The sequence below is a fragment of the Tachypleus tridentatus genome, chromosome 2 (assembly GCF_004210375.1).
Source record: "Tachypleus tridentatus isolate NWPU-2018 chromosome 2, ASM421037v1, whole genome shotgun sequence".
In the NCBI taxonomy this organism is placed as follows: Eukaryota; Metazoa; Arthropoda; class Merostomata; order Xiphosura; family Limulidae; genus Tachypleus; species Tachypleus tridentatus.
Window position 1 is genome coordinate 23839651 of NC_134826.1, and position 24760 is coordinate 23864410.

The 24760-nt window shown below is 33.7% G+C and overlaps 1 protein-coding gene across 1 annotated transcript; it reads right to left on the reverse strand.

Annotated features, from left to right (window-relative positions):
* Positions 1-3829: 3829 nt before the first annotated feature.
* LOC143239565 (trypsin-1-like) lies at positions 3830-24760 on the reverse strand. The gene is made up of 7 exons (XM_076480763.1): positions 24603-24760; positions 19629-19741; positions 18887-18975; positions 15896-15977; positions 12288-12477; positions 8188-8330; positions 3830-4237 (listed from the first exon to the last, which is right to left on the reverse strand). The coding sequence occupies exons 1-7, from the start codon at positions 24658-24660 to the stop codon at positions 4082-4084; spliced, it is 831 nt and encodes a 276-aa protein (XP_076336878.1). The 5' UTR covers positions 24661-24760; the 3' UTR covers positions 3830-4081.

A 24760-nucleotide genomic window follows, 5' to 3' on the forward strand; every position in this document is an offset into this window, starting at 1 on the left:
GATAATCATCTTTTATGTAAAAAAGAAAAATTGGACTTTATTTTTTTTACTTTAATGTAATATGATAATCTTCTTTGTGTTGTTAAAGTATTAATATCTATACAACGTACAGTCTCCGACAAGTTTATAAATATGAAGTGTACAGTAAAATCATGTTATATATATAATACACGACCTTCGTTATGAACGCACTTGAAACGTCCAATACGCCACGGTTCTGTCAAAATCATTTAACTTAACACCTTAGTTAGGAAGGTGCGTCAGGTGTTTAATGATGTAATTGGCACCAGTGTACTGAAAAACAAGCAACACCTAAGACTTTTATCCTGTACATATAACAGCTGTTACGTATAACGTAACGCTCAATAATTTAAAGCCATAATATGTAGGACTATCAGAAGATATGTAATAAGCGAAACAGCCTACACTTTGACGAGAAGATGGAATTTATGTCTGATGTCACTGACTTAAAACTGCCTCCACCAGACTCTCACAAATCTGTATATGTTATTTTTTCGTTAATTTCCAATAACGTTGTTGGCCAAAATCACATTACTTGAAAGTTGGACGTGATTAGCTACACTATATATATTTCTTGGTCTTATAAATGGTACGTGGTTTTTTTAATCTTGTTGACAGACTCATAGTTGTGGATATAATACAACTGGCTGAAAACGTGACAACTTGTACACCACAAAAATACGCTAATCCCACAGAGTCATCATTTATATTTAAATAAATTATTTTCTGAGCATTGGTTTAAGATGACGTAACTTACATCACACATATAAAACTGTCCTTTGTAAAGTAGCCACAGCTAAAAAAATATACCTTTGTTGAATATTATCAATAAATCAAAAGAAAATTCGTTCGGTTTCAAAACTTTCTGGATATTTATGGTTTCTTTGCACACCAAAGTTCAGTTACTCACAATTACATAGGGACGACTTAGTAAAACATTGACTAAATTATTCTTAAAACTCATAGAACTATCAAATAACCATAAAACTCAGGACCTATTGGTCGACAACTGCTGGTAACAGTCGACAAGTCTGAAAAAAATACTTCGCAAAGTCATTCAACAAAATTTAGAATTTTGTTGGATAATCAACATGATTTGATTAAGGAAAATCTTGCCTTACAAAATTTTTACATGCTTTAAAAAAGTTACTGCATATGTAGATAACAGTAATGTTGTACATTTGGCATATCTGGATTTTCAGAATGTGTTTGACAAAGTGCCACGTAAAACGCTTGTAATAATTATCTCTATAGGTGTGGAGGATAAGTTAACTAATCTGATAGAAAAGTGGCTTTATGGAAGAAAGCATAGGGTTGTTATAAATGGAGTTCAGTCAAACTTGATTAATTTTGCAAATAGTGTTCCTCAGGACTCAGTCTTAGGATCATTATTCTTTTTGATTCACATTAATGATACAAAAGATGTAAAGGTTAATATATTACTAAACTTTTCTGATGATATTAAGGTCTTGCTGGATGTGGACAGAATGCTGCTTCTTTACGATAAGATTTGGGTCATTTGTGAGTTAGGTAAATAAACGGCAAATGGGTTTTAATGATGAAAAATGCATTTATCATAATTTGTCAAGAGTGGGTTATCTTAATATGAACTATAAGTATAATTTGAAGGGAATAATCTTAACAATGTCATGGCAGAATCTTGGTATAATGGTTGATCAGTTTCTTAAGCCATCCAAACAGTGTGTTGTTGATAGTGAAAAGGTAAATAGGATTTGGGGCTATATTTAAATAAATACTGAACACAAGGCTAAAGGGGTTATAATTTCAGTGTATAGGTCACGGGTTAAACCACATTTGGAATATTGTGTTTAGTCTTGGGTTCCTTATCTTAGAAAAGACATTGAAATGTTGGAAAGGATTAAAAAGAGGGTTACTATAATGGTACCTGGGGTGAAGATGTCATATGAAGAGAGGTTAAGATCAGTAAAATTATTTTCTCTTGAAAAAAAAGTTAGAAAGGATCTTACTGAAGTGTTTAAGATTGTAAAAGAAATGAATAATGTTGATGCATAAACATTTCCCATACTTAACAGCGAGAATTACAGGACTAGGGAACCCAAATATAGATTTAGACAAGGCAGAAGTCGTCTTCGGCTAAGACAAATTTACTTTTCAAATAGAGCGGTGCACCTATGGAATGAGTTACTTTCGGATGTTATGAAGACAGTAAATTTGAGTGAGTTTAAAAGAAAGCTTGATAGCTATATGAATGATAAGGGCTGGTTTCAAACTTTTTAAAATAGTTTTAGTTTGACTTAGAGGGCGGGACATTTGAACCCCCAAAATATTAAGTGTGAAAAGACGATAAACTGCTGACATGTTATACTATGAAACAAACTGGTGATAAAAGAAACGTAAGAAACCATTTAAACTATTTCAATAAAGATTGAGAAACAAACAACTAACTGTCAAGTTACAATAGTTTGGGAGGAAAGACAGAAGTTAAGCTTTTAAAAAAAAATATTGTTAACCTCTTGATGGATCATAGGTAAGTTTAGGACTTATAACGCTAAAATTTGAGGTTCGATTCCTCACTGTGGAGAGATCGTAGATAGTTCGGTGTATACTTTTGCACTAAAACAAACAGTACTACTAAATTGATACCAATCTAACGTCATGATAACGTTATTATATTTATTTGATAAGTATTTATCCCGAATTTGATTTAATTTCTTTAGTTTATGTTGAGTTGACGAGCTACTCTCACTTTGCTGAATCAAATTTTTGAAATAAATAACATCCAAAGAAGAAACGGAATTTTGTGAAGCAATAAATTTGGTAATGAGCTGTCTTCAAATATTCAGATAAATTATATTCATGTTTCATCTAATTTATTAAAAACACTTTTGTCCTTGTTCGTAAGATCTTTATTGATTATAGTTATTAGCGGAACACTTAAAACGTGTGGAATTCCATGATTTCTTAGTGAAGAAAGTTTTTAACTGCTTACCAGAAGGATGGCAAACATTCAGCAACATCTGCCGCCTATACGGCTACTCTTAATAAAAGGTATACAGAGATTATAGATCAGGGCTTAAACCTTGGTCTTTGTAACCCGCAGCCAACAAGAACCATTAGACAAAACTCGGCCTTTATATATACCTTTGTAACTCAGTACCTTCATCACGAATCTATGTCAGATGCTGAATATTACATTAATATAATATTATTTTGGTGTAATTTAAGTAGGATTTTCTTCATGGACATTTGTAAGTTATAGCGTTAAACGTCGAAAGCTGACAAGAAAATGAGGCGAACAAGCATAATAGTAGTGAACAAATCATCACTAGATCTCAACTATTTTTTTCTACATCTTAAATATTCGTATTTTTTGTGTACTATCTGAAATGACATTTATTGCAACATCAGAACTCTGGACATTATAGCAGAGAATACTTTATCTAAAATGTTATTTTATATGTATTACGAAACATTTGATAACCTAGTGTTAAATCGCTGAAAATTTACGATGCATTAAAAACGTTAGGCCTATCATTAATTATAAATGTCACAATACATTGCTTTTTTTTTCATATTCCAATGTGGTGTGTTAACAAAAATAGATATACGTATTTCTTATTTGTAATATGCAATGTATTAGCTCGAAGGAATTAGGGAAAAAATAGTCTAATTTTTATTGTCATCTCTAATATTAGGCCTAATACTTATGTGTTTAAAACAAGCATACTTAAAAAAATATTTTATTTTGAATAGCATCTTCAATCAGATCATTTAATATTTTAGAATAATCACATATTTTAAGAGAGACTGAACGAATTATATAGTGTGTTTTTTTTATTCAGTACGGGCATGGGAAATTATATTGCAGTAGGGTTACTCCAAAGTCGAAAAATATTTACTCACAGCAATCATGCTTCGGTAATTGTGCAGCTTAGTAGGATTTATACAAAACTTCTTGAATACTAGTTTCTATAATAAAATAAAATACACAGGAAATTCACAAATGAGAATAAAAACAAAAACTTAGTTTACGTATTTCAGAAAAAAAACAACTTAAATTGACTTAATAAAACTGCGATTAAACGGCATACTTTTCAATCCAGTCCACAAAATACGGAACACTAGTATAAACACCAGCCTTGTTTGGTCGAGCACAACCGTAACCCCAAGATACAATTCCCGCCAATACAGCCACGTTGTTTTTATACACAACAAGGGGGCCGCCAGAATCATCCTTTCAAAAAAAATAAAAATGTCTCAAATCATTTTACCTTCAACACAAGACGCATATGTAGCTTAGGTGGACTAGCAAGTTGAATAATTGGACATAGTTCAAAGTGTAGATAAGTTCGATATTAAATATTCATGAGTTCGTAATTGAACTGATGTTAATTACTTCTGAATAAAATTAAAAAAAAAATTATTATTAGAATCAACAATGTAATTGTGAATCTTCGTTCTACATATTCGATATGATGGCTGTTATTCAATATTAATATCTGTAGCAAAGAAAAATATTTAACTTTTTTCTTGGTGCTATTTTCATAAAATGGGATTCACCCCAAAAATATCGAATGTAGAGTACATAGTAATAAATATTTATTGAAAGATTCTTTATCTAGTGTCAAATACAATTCATTTACTTTCTTATAATATTAATTATTTAATAATTTTTTGTCCAAAAATGAATTATAATAGCGTCAGTGCTTCTATAAATATGGCCAAAAATTGTTTATTTAGTATGCATCATTAGCAAAAATTTACTAATATCAATATGGATGATCTAGTGTTTATAAATGATACGGAATTTACACCTACCAAGCATTTTTACCATAAGTTTTAAATACTAAAATACACCCGAACACAATAATTAGTGTAATCATCGGAACCTGTTTTGGGAGGGATTTTTTTTTTATTTCGCGCAAAACTACACGAGGGCTATCTGCGCCAGCCATCCCTAATTTAGCAGTGTAAGATTAGCAAGAAGGCAGATAGTTATCACTACCCACCGATAACTCTTGGGCTACTCTTTTACCAACGAATAATGTGATTAATCGTGACTTTATAACGACCCCACGACTGATAGGACGAGCATGTTTGGTGTGACGGGATTCGAACCAGAGACCCTAAGATTACGAGTCGAACGCTTTAACCCACCTGGCCATGCCGGACCGATGAGGGAAAGTGGACAATTAAAGAAATTTACATTTTTTGTGAACTGACTGAGAAGTGTAACATTCACATTAAAAGAGATCATATTTTAATAGACTCACATTCAAAGTCTGAAAGAGGTTGGTCTTGTTTACTAAGTCTCCAATCACTGGTGGTAATCCTTCAGTTGCTCATTGGCACATGTGAGAGCTTATAACCATAAAAAATAATGTTGCGAAACTCGTGGTGGGGAAAGAAGAGTTTGTGTATGTTTTCCCTTACATTCCACCGAGGAGAATCGAACCCCTAATTTCAGCGTTGTAAACTCGTAGACTTACCACTGTACCAAAGGTGGACGGAAAGAAGAGATAGCCTATCGTGTAGCTTTGCGCTTAACAAGAACAAATGAATATTGGTGATAAATAAATTTCATGTGAAAACAGACTGTAAGACATAAAATCTTGTGTTAAGACAGCGACCACTGTTTTACTAAAAAAACAAGTGAAAAGATGTAAATTGTCTATGTATTCTGGTTTCCATACCCACATACTGAATATACTTCTAACTTCAATAACTGAATAATTTTCATCACATTAATTAAGTGAAAATAAGAAAATATTTGTTTCTTTGGTTAACAAGTGTTATTTGAATTTGGTTGATTCCAGACAGGAAAATATTTACAGATGAAAATAAAACTACCAAATAACGATAAACAGGCGACGTCACGGCACTGACACGCGCTATTTGTGGGAATAAAATCTGAATAAAGATTCTAAAAATCTCAAATACGAAAGTGCAGAGAAAAACGACTAGTAATATAATAAAATATCTAAATAGCCAAATAGGAGTGGCATTTAAAGATGACCCTGTAATGACTGTGGATAGTATATTTATTTATTTTTAGAGCATAGCTACACTGTGTTGTCTGCTGGGTCTACGGTGAGGGAATTGGATCTCGGATGTTAATCTTGTAAGTCTCTAACTTTCCCACTAGGTTAACTGTGAATAACAATGTGTTTACCTTGAATCAGACGAAAGACAGATGAAAAAAAAATCATATTCAATCTCGCCTTCGGAGGGTATTGCAATCGATTCTGTATATATGTCTAGGTTACCATGCGTGTATCTCAAAAAAGGAAAGACTGATGATAACGAACATTTCACACAATGCAGGAAATTGACAGTCTTCTCAAAATTTAGTTCAGATTAAAATCCAGATTCTGGATCACTGTAGAATATTTTTATAATGTAAGGATGGAACATTTTCGCGTTTTGTGCTTAATAACTCTGTAAAGTGTGTCGGATCTGCACAAAGTTTCGTGGACTCATTAAGTTTAAGACTCCTCATCACACTACAAAAAACGATTTCGGATGGTTGACCATTCTCGACCTGAGAAGAATTTTCTGAGTTTTCTAAGTTAAGTGTTAACGTTATGCAATATAGACGCGTACAATCGCTCTGATTGTGCTTGTTCTTGGTGGATCCAGAAGAAAGTTACATATCACCTGATTTCCAATGCACAGGTTTTATGTTCCCATGTGGTATGTTATGAACATTTAGGGATTATTTAAAGGGAATCACACATTGTGTAACGGTCAATTAAAGACTGTGTTTCATTGCCGTTTGTATTTCGTCGATTATCACAAAAAATACTGGACATTTAAAATACCCAAAATTATTACGATAACTATCTTCGAGTTTATTGTATCAAAATTTATTGAACAAGACGTTTTGTAAATAAATTATCATAGTTTTTGTTTGATAAGAGTTTGTTTGTTTTGAATTTCGCTCAAAGCTACTCGAGGGTTATCTGCGCTATTCGTCTTTAATTTAGTAGCGTTAGACTAGAGGAAAGGTAGCTAGTCATCACCACTCACCACCAACTCTTGGGCTACTATTTTACCAACGAAAAGTGGGATTGACTGTCACATTATGACGCCCTCACGGCTGAAAGGGCGAGCGTGTTTGGTGTGTGTTTTCTTATAGCAAAGCCACATCGAGCTATCTACTATGTCCACCGAAGGGAAATCGAGCTCCTGATATTAGCATTGTAAATCCGAAGACTTACCACTGTCCTACTGAGGGAACGAACATGTTTCATAAGAGAATTTCACACGTAGGCCATATAATTATAAAATATATCCAAGAAAACTCATTTTTACAGCTATGCATAGAAAGAAAGAAAGAAACCAACTTTCATCAGTTAAAAACATAATAGTTTTCCGATTTTTTTTCACAATTTAAAATCTTAACTCTCATTCAGGCCCGGCATGGCCAAGCGAGTTAAGGCGTACGACTCGTAATCTGAGGGTCGCGGGTTCGCATCCGCATCGCGCCAAACATGCTCGCCCTCCCAGCCGTGGGGGCGTTATAATGTTACGATCAATCCCACTATTCGTTGGTAAAAAAGTAGCCCAAGAGTTGGCGGTGGGTGATGATGACTACCTGCCTTCCCTCTAGTCTTACACTGCTAAATTAGTGACGGCTAGCGCAGATAACCCTCAAGTAGCTTTGTGCGAAATTTCAAACTTAACTCTCATGCGCTACCTAGAAGATTTTTGATATTTGAATAATCAAAAAATTACAAATAAATCTAAACTTTAGGCTGCAATAAAAGTGTGAATCATGAAAGACTAAAGATTTTAAATCTAGAATCAGATGAACTGCAGAAACACATCTGAACAGTTTTCAAACACATTAAAACAGATCAACGAGAAGTAACCACATAGGCCCAACATGGCTAGGTGGTTAAGACACTCGATTCGTAATCTTAGGGTCGCGGGTTCGAATCCCCGTCACACCAAACATGCTTGCTCTTTCAGCCGTGGGACGTTAAAATCCTACTTTTCGTTGGTAAAAGAGTGGGCCAAGAGTTGGCGGTGTGTGGTGATGACTAGTTGCGTTCCCTCTAGTCTTACTCTGCTAAACTAGGGACGGCTAGCGCAGATAGCCCTCGTATAGCTTTGAGCGAAATTCAAAATAAACAAGCCAGTAACCACATAGCTTCCAGAACGAGTGATTTTTCTCCTTACCTGACAAGCATCTTTACCTCCCTCGGGAACGCCGGCACACATCATGGTATCTGTTATTTGATTTTGTCCATGCTGCTTCTTGCATAAATCGTTAGAAATTATAGGTACTGTGACTGCTTTGAGAATATAGGACGGACTTCCACCTAGCGACAATGTAGTAAATCGTTTACTGTTATAATTATAACATTTGTTTGGTTCATCCAAACAAAATATATATACTGACGTTTTTTTTGAAACATTGTAATGCAACGGATTCAGAACTATCTATGACCTGTTAAAATAATGACTGCTATTTCATTTTCTGTCACAAATCTTTCGAGAATAAAGGAAGCTATATCAAATATATTTCAACAAAACCAGACAGGCAAAAAATTTTTTTCCTTGCGTAATACATATCATTACCTTTCAAATAACTGGATTTGAAACTTCCTTCGGAGACAATGATGGTATTTATCTTCGAGTCATGTCTCTAAACCATCACTAACTCTACCAAAAAATAATAGTTGTAACTGGATGGTTCAATACTTTTTTTTAAATTCGGTGATTCGTGATGACGAGAAAACCCACTCGTAGAGAATATATATATATATAAACGGCTGGTATTTGTAGACAAAGTACTAGGTAGAGGAGCAAACAACGTTTGGACCTTCGGTCACCGTCAGGTTCACAAAAAAAGAAAGTGTTACTAACTGATAGCTGGCCACATGTTTGAAGACGGTTGTGTAACTGAGTGTAGGAATGTAGAGGGCATGCTTAGATGTTGAATATATTTATTAATATATATAGGTATAAAGGTGTTCCTTTGTATTAGTCTATTTTGGGCTTCAGTTGTTGTATAAGTAAGACTTCTTTAATTTTGCGTTTATGTTTGTTTATTTAGTATTTGGGTGTTTTCTATGGTTGTGTTGTGTTTATTTGATTTGCAGTGTTCGAAAACGAGTGAAGGTGACTTTTTGTGTTCTTTGAATCTGGTTTCCATTTTTCTACTTGTTTCTCCAATACAGAAGTCGTGGCAATTATCACATTGCATTTTATTAATAATGTTAGTGTGGTGTTTGTCAGTGTAGTTTTTACATAGTATAGACCTCAGTTTTGTGCCTCGTTTTTGAATAAATTTAATATTAATTGGAATGTGATATTTTGTTACTAGTTTTTGCCAAATGTCGGTTATTTTTCTGCTGATGTCGGGAATATATGGTATGCAGCAGTATATGGTTTCGTGATCTTTTAAATCGTGGGATATATTTACTTTTGTTGGTTCATTTTGCTTTCTGTCTAGGTGTTTACGTATAATGTTTTCTATGGTTTGTGGAAGAAACTTATTGATGTTGATGAAGTATTGTTTTATTTTGTCTAATTCGTCGTTAATTTTATCTGGTGAGCATAGTTTTATGGCTGTGTTTATTTGTTTTTTTAGTATGTTGAGTTTTTATTTTCTTTCATGTGCTGAGTCCCAAGGAATATGTAGTCCAGTATGGGTGATTTTTCGGTGGATTCCTGTTTTAAATTGTGTACCGGTTCTTGTAATTTTGAGGTTAAGAAATGATACTTGATTGCTTTCTTCCTGTTCACATGTAAAATTTATATTAGAATAATAATCAGTGATGTCGAGAAAACTCACTTGTAGAGAAATATGTATGCAAAAACGGCTCGTTTGGGTTGAGAAAATATTTTATGTAGAAGAGCGAACAACGTCCACTGGAACGTTTCGACCTTCTACGTAAAATATTTTCTCCACCCAAACGAGCCGTTTTTGCATACATATTTCTCATATTGGATTGCTTGTGTTTCAACTTGTGTCATAAGAATATTGGCTAGAACTGGTGATACTGGGTTGCCCATGCTTAGGCTATTTGTTTGTATATAGTTGTGTTTGTTGAACATGAAGTTGTAAATTCGATAATGGTTGCTAATTGGTTGCTGGGAATGTCTATTGATGGGTTAGGGTCTCGGATATAGAGTTCTAAGGCTATCTTGTAGGCTTCAGTGGTTGGAACTTCTGTAAAGAGGGATATGACAACGAAACTGGCCATTGAGGCTTTATGATTACGGTTAGATTTGAAATTAAGAGTCTTTGATGAATGAGCTGGCTGATGTTACATATTTGTAGAATGCCCATGCTATGTATTTACCAAGATTGTAATTAAACGATTCATATGTGGACATTATTGGTCGTAGTGGACAATCTGGTTTATGAGGTTTGGAAATGCCGTATATTTGTGGTGTGCGTGAGTCAATCTTGCATAGGTAGGATTAAAAAGTGTTTTTGAAATTGTGTTGGCTTTTTTCATTTTTAGTAGCCATAAAACTATGCTCACACGTTTTCGAACACTGCAAATCAAATAAACACAACATAACCATAGAAGACACCCAAATACTAAATAAACAAGCATAAACAAACGCAAAATTAAAGAAGCCTCACTTGTACAACAACTCAAGCCCAAAATAAACGAATACAAAGGAACACCTTTATACCAATATTAATAAATATAACCAAACATCTAAGCACGCTCTCTACATTCCTACACTCAATTACACAACCGCCTTCAAACATGTGGTCAGCTATCGGTCAGTTACCTCTTTCTTTCTTTGTGAACTTGACGATGACCGAAGAAGGTCGAAACTTGTTCGCTCCTCTACATAGAGCTTTCACTATCCATACCAGCCGTTTTTAAATATATATATTACTTCGGCGATTCTTTATATTACTGTTATCAGCCTTCCACAAAGACTTATATGGTTTATATCGATGATTCTGAAGTTTTAATGGTCAAGCCTCCATCATTTATGTTTTTATGGTGAAATTCCATATACATTTGTTTAATTCGACGATTCTTTATGGTTTTTGTGTTCAACCCTCTTAAAAACTAGTTTAACGCGCCGATTCTCAAACGATTGTGGTAGAAATCACAATATTTAATTTGTTCCACGTGATTTAACTAAGAATTATGTTAGAAAATATTACTGGTATAGATCATTGAACTAGTTCATTTTCTTATAATCGTACAAATTTTCAAACCACATTTTTCATGTTATTGTCGCAAAATTTTCAAATTCTTTGTGACAATGACTTAAATTCAATTTTCATGGAAAGGTGCTCCAATGAAGAGACATTTCTAATTTTTTAAAGTACTTTTCAAGCCACTTTCTAAGTATTAGGTGAGTATTTTCATTTGTTTGAGAGCAAACGTTCATTGGGATATCTGCTATGTCCAATGCAGGTAATCGAAGTCCAGATTTTAACTTCATAAGTCCATAGACCTACTGCTGACTCTTTGGCGGACGAAAATTTTATAAGGTACAATAAAACATTATAAAAAGTTCTGTATAATGTTATACAATCGTCCGCCATTCCAAATATTCACATCTGCAGTCATTACTCTGGTCTATCACTTTTCATTTTCATAACATTTAAATACTAAAATAATGTTTCGTTCTGCACAATTTAAAAATATTATTATCTTCCTACTATGAATAATCTTTAAAAAATTAATCTTAAAGTATGATTGAACTAGAAATTAAACCTATGTACCTGAGTAACATATTGTTTAAAACTGTGCAACAACGAAAGGGCAGTGTACTTTAGTAAAAATTTTTAAAAAATGTATATTGTAACAACAACATTATAAACAGTTAAGTATCTGTTTCACGCCATGAAAAAAACTGCTTGTTTTTAAAGTCTAGGTTTCGTATGTTTTTCTCCATGTTTTCCAGACAGAGATAACATTTGTCTAGTAAGTTCGACTATTTCAGGAAATGTTATTAAGAAGTATTCAAGTTACCAAACCTTTGCCCTGTTTTAAAATGACCCCAGTTTTAATCATGTTATTTTGTAATTATACTAAATGACGATAAAGTGAATTTTTAAGTGTGTTTTTTAGTACTTGTTCAGGTTTCAGCTGTTAATAATAATAGATTACATCGCCAAAGGTTTAATTTATAAATCACGGATATAAATAAAGACACACGAAATCTAAAATGTCGTCTTAAAACAAACAGAAGTGATGAAAAAATTTGTAACAAAAATGTCAGCAAGTCAAATACAACGCCTTTCCTGTAAGAATAAAATGTCCAGTTCTTTAACATCAATATGGACTCACCTTCTTTAACATTACCCCAACCAGTGACTGTTGAGTCTTGACCAACGAAATCTTCATTCTTTGCAGGAAGACATACTGAATTAATGTAATGGTCATCATCAAATACGATGTCACTACTCAGTTTAAGAAGGGCAATGTCGTAATCAATTGTCCAAGTGTTGTATTTTTCGTGTATTTTGAAACTTTCAACCTGTTAAAAAGATAAAATAAATTAGATTTCCATACCTTCACTACACGTGCAATTTAAACTAATTTATATACATTCACGTATATGCACGTATAACGTAGAGTTTTCAAGAAACGATTAACTGCTTAACAAATTCAAAAAGCTATGAAAATTAAAATAATTATATTAAGAACTTCATGTTAAAATTTAAGACAGTTATTTCAACATTCTCTTAAGTGGTAATATTAGAATAGAAGAGGTTATTAAATAATATTATTTAGCTCTTGACTTAATCATTTGAACTTGTCTTTCTTTACTTATAGATGAGTGTTTATTTCACGTGACTTAAACAACATGCATTGCAAGTATAAAAAATGTGGAGAAAAAATATTATAGTTTGGAAGACAGCTGAATGATTTGAGTATTAAACTAATCGGTGTAACGTAATGTTTCATGTAGACACAATCGGTGTAATGTTTCATGTAGATACAATCGGTGTAAAGTAATGTATAATGTAGATACAATCGGTGTAAAGTAATGTATAATGTAGATACAATTGGTGTAAAGTAATGTATAATGTAGATACAATCGGTGTAAAGTAATGCATAATGTAGATACAATTGGTGTAAAGTAATGTATAATGTAGATACAATCGGTGTAAAGTAATGTATGATATAGATACAATCGGTGTAAAGTAATGTATAATGTAGATACAATCGATGTAAAGTAATGTATGATGTAGATACAATCGGTGTAAAGTAATGTATAATGTAGATACAATTGGTGTAAAGTAATGTATGATGTAGATACAGTCGGTGTAAAGTAATGTATAATGTAGATACAATCGGTGTAAAGTAATGTATGATGTAGATACAATTGGTGTAAAGTAATGTATTATGTAGATACAATTGGTGTAAAGTAAAGTATGATGTAGATACAATCGGTGTAAAGTAATGTATAATGTAGATACAATCGGTGTAAAGTAATGTTTCATGTAGATACAATTGGTGTAAAGTAATGTATGATGTAGATACAATCGGTGTAAAGTAATGTATGATGTAGATACAATCGGTGTAAAGTAATGTATAATGTAGATATAATCGGGGTAAAGTAATGTATGATGTAGATACAGTCGGTGTAAAGTAATGTATGATGTAGATACAGTCGGTGTAAAGTAATGTATAATGTAGATACAATCGGGGTAAAGTAATGTATAATGTAGATACGATCGGTGTAAAGTAATGTATAATGTAGATACAATCTGTGTAAAGTAATGTATGATGTAGATACAGTCGGTGTAAAGTAATGTATAATGTAGATACAATCGGGGTAAAGTAATGTATAATGTAGATACGATCGGTGTAAAGTAATGTATAATGTAGATACAATCGGTGTAAAGTAATGTATGATGTAGATACAGTCGGTGTAAAGTAATGTATAATGTAGATACGATCGGTGTAAAGTAATGTATGATGTAGACAACAATCGGTGTAAAGTAATGTATAATGTAGATACAATCGGTGTAAAGTAATGTTTCATGTAGATACAATCGGTGTAAAGTAATGTATAATGTAGATACAATTGGTGTAAAGTAATGTATAATGTAGATACAATTGGTGTAAAGTAAAGTATGATGTAGATACAATCGGTGTAAAGTAATGTATAATGTAGATACAATCGGTGTAAAGTAATGTTTCATGTAGATACAATTGGTGTAAAGTAATGTATGATGTAGATACAATCGGTGTAAAGTAATGTATGATGTAGATACAATCGGTGTAAAGTAATGTTTCATGTAGATACAATTGGTGTAAAGTAATGTATGATGTAGATACGATCGGTGTAAAGTAATGTATAATGTAGATACAATCGGTGTAAAGTAATGTATAATGTAGATACAAACGGTGTAAAGTAATGTATAATGTAGATACAATCGGTGTAAAGTAATGTATAATGTAGATACAATCGATGTACAGTAATGTATGATATAATATAGATATAATCGATGTACAGTAATGTATAATATAATATAGATATAATCGATGTACAGTAATGTATGATATAATGTAGATACAATCGATGTACAGTAATGTATGATATAATATAGATATAATCGATGTACAGTAATGTATAATATAATATAGATACAATCGATGTACAGTAATGTATGATATAATGTAGATACAATCGATGTACAGTAATGTATGATATAATGTAGATACAATCGATGTACAGTAATGTATGATATAATGTAGATACAATCGATGTACAGTAATGTATGATATAATGTAGATACAATCGATGTACAGTAATGTATGATATAATGTAGATACAATCGATGTACAGTAATGTATGATATAATATACATATAAATTACAGCTCTCTGATAGATAGATAGTTTTTCGCTGTTATACACTAGTAAATAAAAATCCATCTTGCAAATTTAAATTAGTTTATAAGATATATTTGCCACAATAGAACTACAACTTTATCCATTTACCTTTATTATTCACAAAATGTTTGTACGTGGTTAGATGTATTTATATTTACGATTAAAGAAAACCAAGTCGTGGACAGAGTAAGACCTGGGGTTTGGAAGTGGACTTGTATTTGGTGTGTCGCTGGATATGCTTTTTCCTTATCGTAATACAGTGATCTCACGTAGTAACACAGTTCTTAATTATCTCAACATGTGAACAATGCCTGTCTTCTAAGTTTGATTCATAAGCATTATACTTTGTTTGTTTTTTTTAAATGAATGGAGTTTCTAGATGCATTACCGAAGAAATACGAAACAATTGCTGTTAGTTTCATATTGAAATACTTTACCATTGAAAGAACTAAATAGTCTTAAAATTTTGTTGTTGTTGTAGTATCATCCTTCTAGTGTTGTTTGTAACAGCCCTCTCACCCAGTGACAGTGGTACGTCTACGGATTTACACTACATTAAACCGAGTTTCGATATCCGTGGTGAGCAGAATACAGGCAGCCCATTGCAAAGGTTTGTGTTTAATTTCGATCAATCAATCAATGTTTGTAACTAAGGACAAAGATATACAGTGAGTTATATGTACTCTGCCCATCACGGATATCGAAATCCGGTTTCTAGCATTGTAAGTCGTTTTATAGTTATATATTTCACACATTTATAACACATTAAGTAGTTGATAGAAAAGTGTTTAAAAGGAAGACTGACAAGCACATAAAACACAGACTCGTAATTTGTTTTTTTATCTCTGAACTAATAGTGGACGATAAATAAAAACTTCTATAAAACCAATCAATCTTGTAACACATAAATCCTTGGATGCTAAACTTTTCTGACAGCGTAGTAACTCAGTCAAATTAACTACTCGATCAGAGTTTAGTACTGAAATTCCTACTACCATATTACTATTGCGTTTCCAGTAATAACTCTAAAAAAAGTACTGGTTTACAAACCTTTACACGTTGTTCTCGTTTGTTTCCTGATATAATGTTGTGACCACCAATAAGAACTTCGAGCCCACGAGCCGAATATAAACTAAATAAAGAAAATAAACGATTATTATACTCTTTAATCAGAAACACTTTAGTCACAAGTTGGAGTTTTCTCTTCATTGAAGGTATCAGTATACACAAATAGAATATTTTCTACGTCTCCATTTAGGCTTAACAAAAAAGAAACAGCGAAGAAACTACCTAACCGATCACAGCGTCGTCTATAAAGAGGCAACGTAAAAATGAAGCCAGTAATGCTGATTGTTACCGATTCTTTTCGTGAGGATTATTTAACAGCAGTTATGTTTTTTATTCTTTAACTTTTTAAAGGATTTTGCTAATGTTTAGTTTGTATAGATAATGAATAGGCTAAACTAACACGGTAGACACTAGAGCTGGTTCTTCGATATCGGGCTTTGCTGTATGTTAGTATACTTTAAAATGATATTTATAAATTCGCATGAATGGAGCTAGAAGAACAAATGTTTTAGCACTGTTTATACTTTACTTATCAGAGTCAATGTTCTTGAATGTAATACATAACATTTTGTGTTTCCGTCACAACTACGCTTCATTTAGTCGATGTAGAAAATACTTTACAAACAGTTCATTGGCAATTTCAACATTTTTCAGAGTTATCGCATGAAAACTGCATTTTACGTAAAAATCATTTAAATACATAACACTAATCAAGTTAATATTGTAAGTTCTGGTATTGGTTGATTTACAACTTTCATCTAAATAACGAATCTTGACTGTTATGACAATATGAGTGGTTATTGGTGTAAAGAGTTTCTTGGTTATTTGTAACAATCATGTGACGTTATTTGTTTGTTTTAGTGGATTTAGATATTATTTAATAAATTCTCTAAATGTGGTTTTAACTTATAAAATAGAACTATCAATTGTGAGTGGCTGTTGGCCATTTGTATTTAGTTGTAGTTTTGTATGTGATTTCTCATTTTTCTGTTTGTTTTATTTCCTGTTTATTTGGTGTATGTATGACGTAATCATTGGTATATGTTTTAATGATTTGCGTGGTTGAGGTTATTGTTGTTGGTGATAATAATATTGTTTTCATGGCTGTCTTTTGTGTTTCATGTGTTTAATTCTGCAGGTTGAATATTGGCATTTGTATTATATAATCTTTCTTTGGTGCTCTTGTACTTAGAGTAACCTTTATAGTTTACCGTGTGTTAACAACATGTAAGTGTATCATTATGTTGGAGAGAAGTACAATCAACCGTTCCATATCTGTAACGTTGGCAACTATAACACTGAATTACTACTACTACGGGTGTTTTTAACATCTTCAGCGTTTGAATTTTGTTTGCTGGAGGTGGGGTTCGGTTTCTTGTTGCACGTGTTGAGTGAAAAGTCAAAAGTAGATGTTCATCCAGCGATATGCTGAATCGAGGGAATTTAAAAGTAGATTGCTACTCCGCAACAGCAGAAAATATTATTATTTTTTCATGGAGAAAGACAGCAAGATACGTGTTGACAGATTCGCAGTCAGCACAGGAATGCCACTGGCCCTACTAATGGTTGGTATGATTTATTTTGAATTTTGCGCAAAGCTACACGAGATCTATCTGCGCTAGCAGACTTTTATTTAGTAGTGATATATCAGACGGAAGATAGTTAGTCAACATCACCCAACCCCAGCTCTTGAGCTACTCTTTTATGAACGTCTAGTGGGATTAACCGTCACGTTATAACGCCCACATAGCTATAAAGAACTATTTTATGTCCATGTAACTACTTCGTAGGGTGTTGGTGGATCTTCACCAAACACGATATGGAGGTTCATTAGGTCCATAGGGAGATACATACAAATTTTTAGTTTTGCATTTTACTATTTTTTATAGGAGTTTTGCGTTTTTTGTATTTTTTATTACCACAACTTTGCCCCCTGTTGATGACTTTTCATCAAATTTAGTATGAAGAGATACATGATGTTTGTTTTTTGTTGTTTTTTGAATTTCGCGCAAAGCTACTCCAGAGCTATCTGCGCTAGCCGTCCCTAATTTAGCAATGTAAGACCACAGGGAAGGCAGCTTGTCATCACCATCCACCGCCAACTCTTGGGCGACTCTTTTACCAACAAATAGCGAGATTGACCGTCACATTATAACGCCCCCACGGCTGAAAGGGCGAGCATATTTGGTGCAACCGGGATTCGAACCCGCGACCCTCGGATTACGAGTCGAACGCCTTAACGCACTTCGCCATGCCGGGTCTAAAGATACATGAAAACTTATGGTTTTAAATTTTGTGTTTTGCTGTTTTATGCGCGCTTTCGCGGTTTTAAAAATTATATGCAAGGAAAGGAACCTTGATGTCTCGAGCTAGCATGTCATAAAAAATGAATTTACATAGCTTCCGGCAAGGAGAACGCCTTAACGCACTTCGCCATGCCGAGCCTAGAGATACATGAAAACTTATGGTTTTAAATTTTGTGTTTTGCTGTTTTATGCGCGCTTTCGCGGTTTTAAAAATTATATGCAAGGAAAGGAACCTTGATGTCTCGAGGTAACATGTCATAAAAAATGAATTTACATAGCTTCCGGCAAGGAGACGGGTACTTCAGCTAGTAATAAATATTATACTTTTTTATCGTGCCAAGAAAAACGTCGGTTTTCTGTGTGTGTATTTTAATCTTAATATAATAGTAAAATATACTTGAAATGAAACTACAAGTAGAGAAGTACATTACAATGTACTTGAAATGAAACTACAAGTAGAAGTACATTACAATGTTTTAGTTTCTGAAGGAACAGAGACAACTCTTGTTTCCGTAATATTTCAGTACAACATTATCATTAAATAACAGCACTAATTGATTAGTTTTACCAGACAGATACGTTGGTTTCATATGATGATCTCAGAAGAGGCTTAAACTAAGTCAAATATATTGTATATAAAATATCAATCACACGTTACTGAACTTACTCTTCCACACAGTGAGCTGCAGTGATGACCCATCTCTTGTTATAGACTGAACCTCCACAAATGTGATAACGATAGTGTTGAAGAGACACCTAGAATAGAATGTCACGAATTCATTTTATCCGTGTACAAAATTGTGATTTCAAATCTAGTAAATTTTCCAACTTTTGTTCTAAAATTCTGCCTCTTACAACTATTGAACCAAATTACGTAGCGTAATGTATATTTAGATGCAATGAACATCACCGTATTTTTAGTCTTATAGAATAGCTGATAGAAAAGAGATTATTATGAATTATTTTTGTGTGTATTTGTTTCACAATGTGTTATATATGTAGATTATTTATTACATATGTGTATTCTCAGATATTTAAAACTGGTTCATGATTATAGATGACGAATTTATTTTTGTAAATTGTAAAACCAGGACTTTTGTTATTGTTCTAATATTTAAAGTTACGCCATTAATCTATTTGGACTAAAAATTGTACACAGCGCACATTTACGAAACGACCGTATTTAGATTACTTTCTCATTGTATTAAGATTCATCGCGTTCAAGAAATTACCGAAAGATTTTAGTAAAATGTATCATGTATCAGTTAGAGCAGATAGTGTAAAAAATACGTGCGAAAGGTAAAACAAAAACGTTTATTTCGTAAGATAAATACAGGAAGACATTGCCGTGTTCCACAGTACGTATTGCACACTGTTTGTTATTACTGATATTTCAATGTTGCACTTACCTGCCAAGGAAATTCCCCTTCCAAAGCAAACCGACCTCCAACGATCCTATCAGAAGAGATTCTGACCTTACTTACACCACATGTAGGTCGTGACGCTTCAGGAATGGAAGCCCCTTAAGTTAAATAAAGAAGAATCAAATATACTTAAAACCCTGGAGATATTATACATGAGTACATGTCTCACAAGTCTTCACATTAATTGTGTCTAACTGGTTAACACGATTCACGATAATAGACAGAACTAAAGATGATCTTTATTGTATTTTCGGTTTCTCTGAATTTTGAGAAATTAAGATTTTCTATTTTTAAGGAAGATGTTACAGTACACTAAAAAAATAAACGCTGCCAATAAAGGGCTTTAAGGCTATGTTTGCTTGCTTGTCTTACCACGAAACTGTACATTGTCTGTTGCAGAAGTCAAAGAACCCAAGATTTTAGCTTTGAAGGGCAACGAATTCACAACCGACCAACCATTGGAAAACTTGAAGGTAAAATAATCATTCACAGAAATACTTGTCGGTGTAAACAATGTATTGGTAAATATGTTTGGGCCCGGCATGGCCAGGTGGTTCATGGCGTTCGACTCGTAATCTAAGGGTCGCGGGTACGAATCCCGGTCGCACCAAATACGCTCGTCCTTTCAGCCATGGGGGGGCGTTATAATGTACAGTCAATCCCACTATTAGTTGATAAAAGAGTAGCCCAATACTTGGCGGTGGGTGGTGATGACTAGCTGCCTTCCCTCTAGTCTTACACCGCTAAATTAGGGACGGCTAGCGCAGATAGCCCTCGAGTAGCTTTGCGCGAAATTCAAAACAAACAAACAAATATGTTTGACCGTTAAAGAGGAATGATCTGAACATTAACTGTGATAATTTAATATTCACGTTTGAAAAGAGTGGTAAATATAATGAACCATGAATACGTGACGTATTTAAATTACCTAAGTCCTCCTTATTAAATTCTGCCCCAGTCTTACAACGCTAAAACTCGGGTTCGATCCTTCGTAGTTAACATAACAGATAGCCTAATTTGGCTTTATTCTCAAATAAACCCTCCTAATGGAATTAATTAATGCTTAGCGCATTTTGTAAACAAAGTATCTTGAATGTATAATGTCCAAGTTGACAAAGCATCGTTTGTTAGGTAGTAATATGTGTGATACTATATCATAATACAGATTTCAAGTAATAATACTGTACAATTACATTTGACATACGATTTGACGGTTATGCTCCTCTACTGACGAGCCCTCCCTAATACTAGAGCTCACCAATCCAGCTGGATTACAGCATACGTAGTGAAAGCTGAAACACTGGTTACATCAAACAATAATGAGAGTCAAATTCAGTGGCAGCTCGTGGTGGAATATAATAGGGGAGAGCAGTTTATACATATCGCTTGGAGAAAATGACAAATAAATTTGGTTTTTATCATGCACTATCACTTGACGTCCATGGATTCCAGTGATGTTATTCGAAGAGGAAATCCATGCGACAATTCTTGGATATAGCAAATTCATTCTTTTCTGTGACCATTTGATTTCCAGTTCATATCATTGCTAAGACGTTCACCATGATATTCCGGAAATATGTTTTAAGTCTCTTCAATGTCCAAAAAGGCAATGACCAGGTGGATAGGGCGCCCGACTCTTAATCTGATGGTCGCGGGTTCGAATGACTGTCACACCAAAATATGCTCGACCTTTCAACCATGGTGGTATTATAATGTGACGGTCAATCACACTATTCATTGGTAAAAGAGTAGCCCAAGAGTAAGAGGTAGGTGGTAAAAGCTTGCTGCCTTTCCTCTGGTCTTACACTGCTAAATTAGAGACAGCTAGCACAGCTAGCCCTCGTGTAGCTTTGCGCGAAATTCAAAACGAGTCAATCACTTCTAAAAACAAGTGCTTGTGAGATTTTGTTGAATAGATAACCTTGGCGCTGATCCTCCCTTAGCTTTGGTTTCAATCTTCTTCTTTAATGTGAGAAGATTTTGTAAACACTTAACTTTATCTTCCATAATTCGGGATGGAACAAATTCGAATAAACTAATAGGCCTATACTTTGATTAGACACTAAGTTCTCACAAGTCAAAACCTCACACGATAATCAAAATCTTAAGAGGGAAGCACTGTCTGTTGATTACGTGATGTAATATTACATATATTAAGAGCTAAAGCACCTCTTCTATCCCTTCAAGGTCTAAGTAAACATATTTGAATGTTGTAAATGTTTGGTCTCGTCAACACGTTATGAGAGGTATAATTGTGCCGTTTACGCAAATTTATTTATATTTTTATTACGCTAATTTAGGAAAACAATGTTTCAGGATGCTTACAACGAAAGCATAAAATATTACATGTAGCTTTTGACGAGATATAAGTTGAAAAAAAACGTCGTCATCGGATTATATTGAAAGGGCGTTTAATTAGTCTTACTGATACCACAATAACTGAATGGTTTGGTTTGGTTTAAATTCTGCGCAAAGTTGCATGCTAGGTGTCTCTGATTTACACTAGAAGAAGAAATTTAAACAATAACACCCACTGCCACCTCTTTGGTTACTCTTTTACCAACGAATTGTGGGATTGAACGTCACACTCTAGCGTTCCACAGCTAAAAGGGCGAACATGTTTGGATTGTTTGTTAGTTTGTTTTGGAATTTCGCACAAAGCTACTCGAGGGCTATCTGTGTTAGCCGTCCCTAATTTAGTAGTGTAAGACTAGAGGGAAGGCAGCTAGTCATCACCACCCACCGCCGACCCTTGGGCTACTCTTTTACCAAAGAATAGTGGGATTGAGCGTCACATTATAACGCCCCCCACGGCTGAAAGGGCGAGCATGTTTGGCGCGACCGGGATGCGAACCCGCGACCCTCAGATTACGAGTCGCACGCCTTAACACGCCTGGCTATGCCGGGCCTGCATGTTTGGAGATGGTAGTTCGAACCCACAACCCTCAGATTACGATTCAACATCCTAACCAGCAGACACTGCCAGATGTATTTCTGAATTAATTCTAACTAGTATTTATAAACGTTTTATTCTAAAATTTATTTCGGTATGTAAGTTTATAAAACTTTTGTGTGCACTTGTCTGTAAGCAAAACTATATAATAAGCTGTCTAGGCTCCGACCAATATCAGGAATCGAAATCCGGATTTAACGTTTCAATTTACGAGGCAAAATTAAAACGTGTTAAATAACTTCAGACTCTCTAATTCTTCTTAAAAGCTCAAATAAAAACTTTGTATCACTTTGAGCTCTGACGAATATATCGACTGGGATAGAAGATACTCAACACATATTTCGGAATGTTATCAAACATATAAACAGCAAGACTATCACTTCATCAGATAATTTTGTGAAACTAAAACACGGGTAACTTAAGGATGTTTGTTTTGTTTGCATTTTTGAATTTCGCGCAAAGCTACACAAGGGCTATCTGCGCTAGCCGTCCCTAATTTAGCAGTGTAAGACTAGAGGGAAGACAGCTAGTCATCACCACCCACCGCCAACTCTTGGGCTACTCTTTTACCAACGAATAGTGGGATTGACCGTCACATTATAACGCTCTGCTCCCCCCCCCACACACACACACGCGGTAACTTAAGGACAGGCTAGTAGTAAACGTTAGTTAATACTGAGACAAAGAAGCGTATTCAAATATTGGAACAATGAACCATATTACAATTATTGGTTTACAGACTAGTGACGAACATCAACAAATATTGGAACAAAAAACCGTTTATAATTATAGTTTTAACAGACTAGTAGTGTACATCAACAAACAACAAATATTGGAACAAAGAAAAGTATTATAATTATAGTTAAACAGATTAGTAGTGCACATCAACAAACAACAAATATTGGAACAAAGAAGAGTATTATAATTATAGTTAAACAGATTAGTAGTGTGCATCAACAAACAACAAATATTGGAACAAAGAACCGTATTATAATTATTGTTTTACAGAGTAGTGGTGAACATCAACCAATATTGGAACAAAGAATCGTATTATAATTATTGTTTTACAGACTAGTGGTAAACGTCAACAAATATTGGAACAAAGAACCGTATTATAATTGTTGTTTTACAGACTAATGGTGAACATCAACAAATATTGGAACAAAGAACCGTATTTTAATTATTGTTTTACAGAGTAGTGGTGAACATCAACCAATATTGGAACAAAGAATCGTATTATAATTATTGTTTTACAGACTAGTGGTAAACGTCAACAAATATTAGAACAAAGAACCGTATTATTACTATTGTTTTACAGACTACTGGTGAACATCAACAAATATGGGAACAAAGAACCGTATTATAATTACAGTTTTAACTTTAACAGACAAGTGATGAATAACAACAAATACTGAGACAAAATAATCGTATTTTAATCATTTTGAACAGACGAGTGTGTACTATCTAACACACGTCATTTCTATAGACAAACTAATAAATACGTTTATGTGAAAGTGTAATTTAATTATTTTACTTTTTATTTATTTATTGGACTATCTGTGACATGCTGATCGTAAGTATTAAAACCCGCTTTTTAGTATATTTTTATGGCTTCAAGTTTTGCGTTAAGCCACAAGGTAACGCGCTTGATTCAGACAACTGTTTCTTTAGTGATCGTTAAGGGCCAAGCTACTCGATAGTTTATCTACGCTGTACCAGTTGCATTTATCGAAACCCACTTCTTAGTAATGTAATTTATCAATCTTACTTCAGAAACACCATAAAAAATAATTACCTTACTCTAAGTATGGGTTATTTTTGTTTTAAAGTTTTTGTTATGTGAATGAAACAGAAGTCTTCTGGTGTAATCCTTATTTAACTTCAACAGTGTCAAGAATCTGGTTTCTGATTTAATAGCAATAACCACGACTGGGTTATTAAAACTCAATATAAAACGCAGCAGACTAATTGTTACTGTTGAATTTTGACAAGATGGTTGAACTTACCCAAACTGCCAACGACAAGTGCAGCAAAGCACAAAGCAATAATAACTTGGAAACCCATGTCTGTATTGTCGCCCCAACAACGTCCTGTAACAAAACCTACGTCGTATCATACGACTTTTATATAATATTTTCATCTGTGAGTATAATCAGATAGTTTA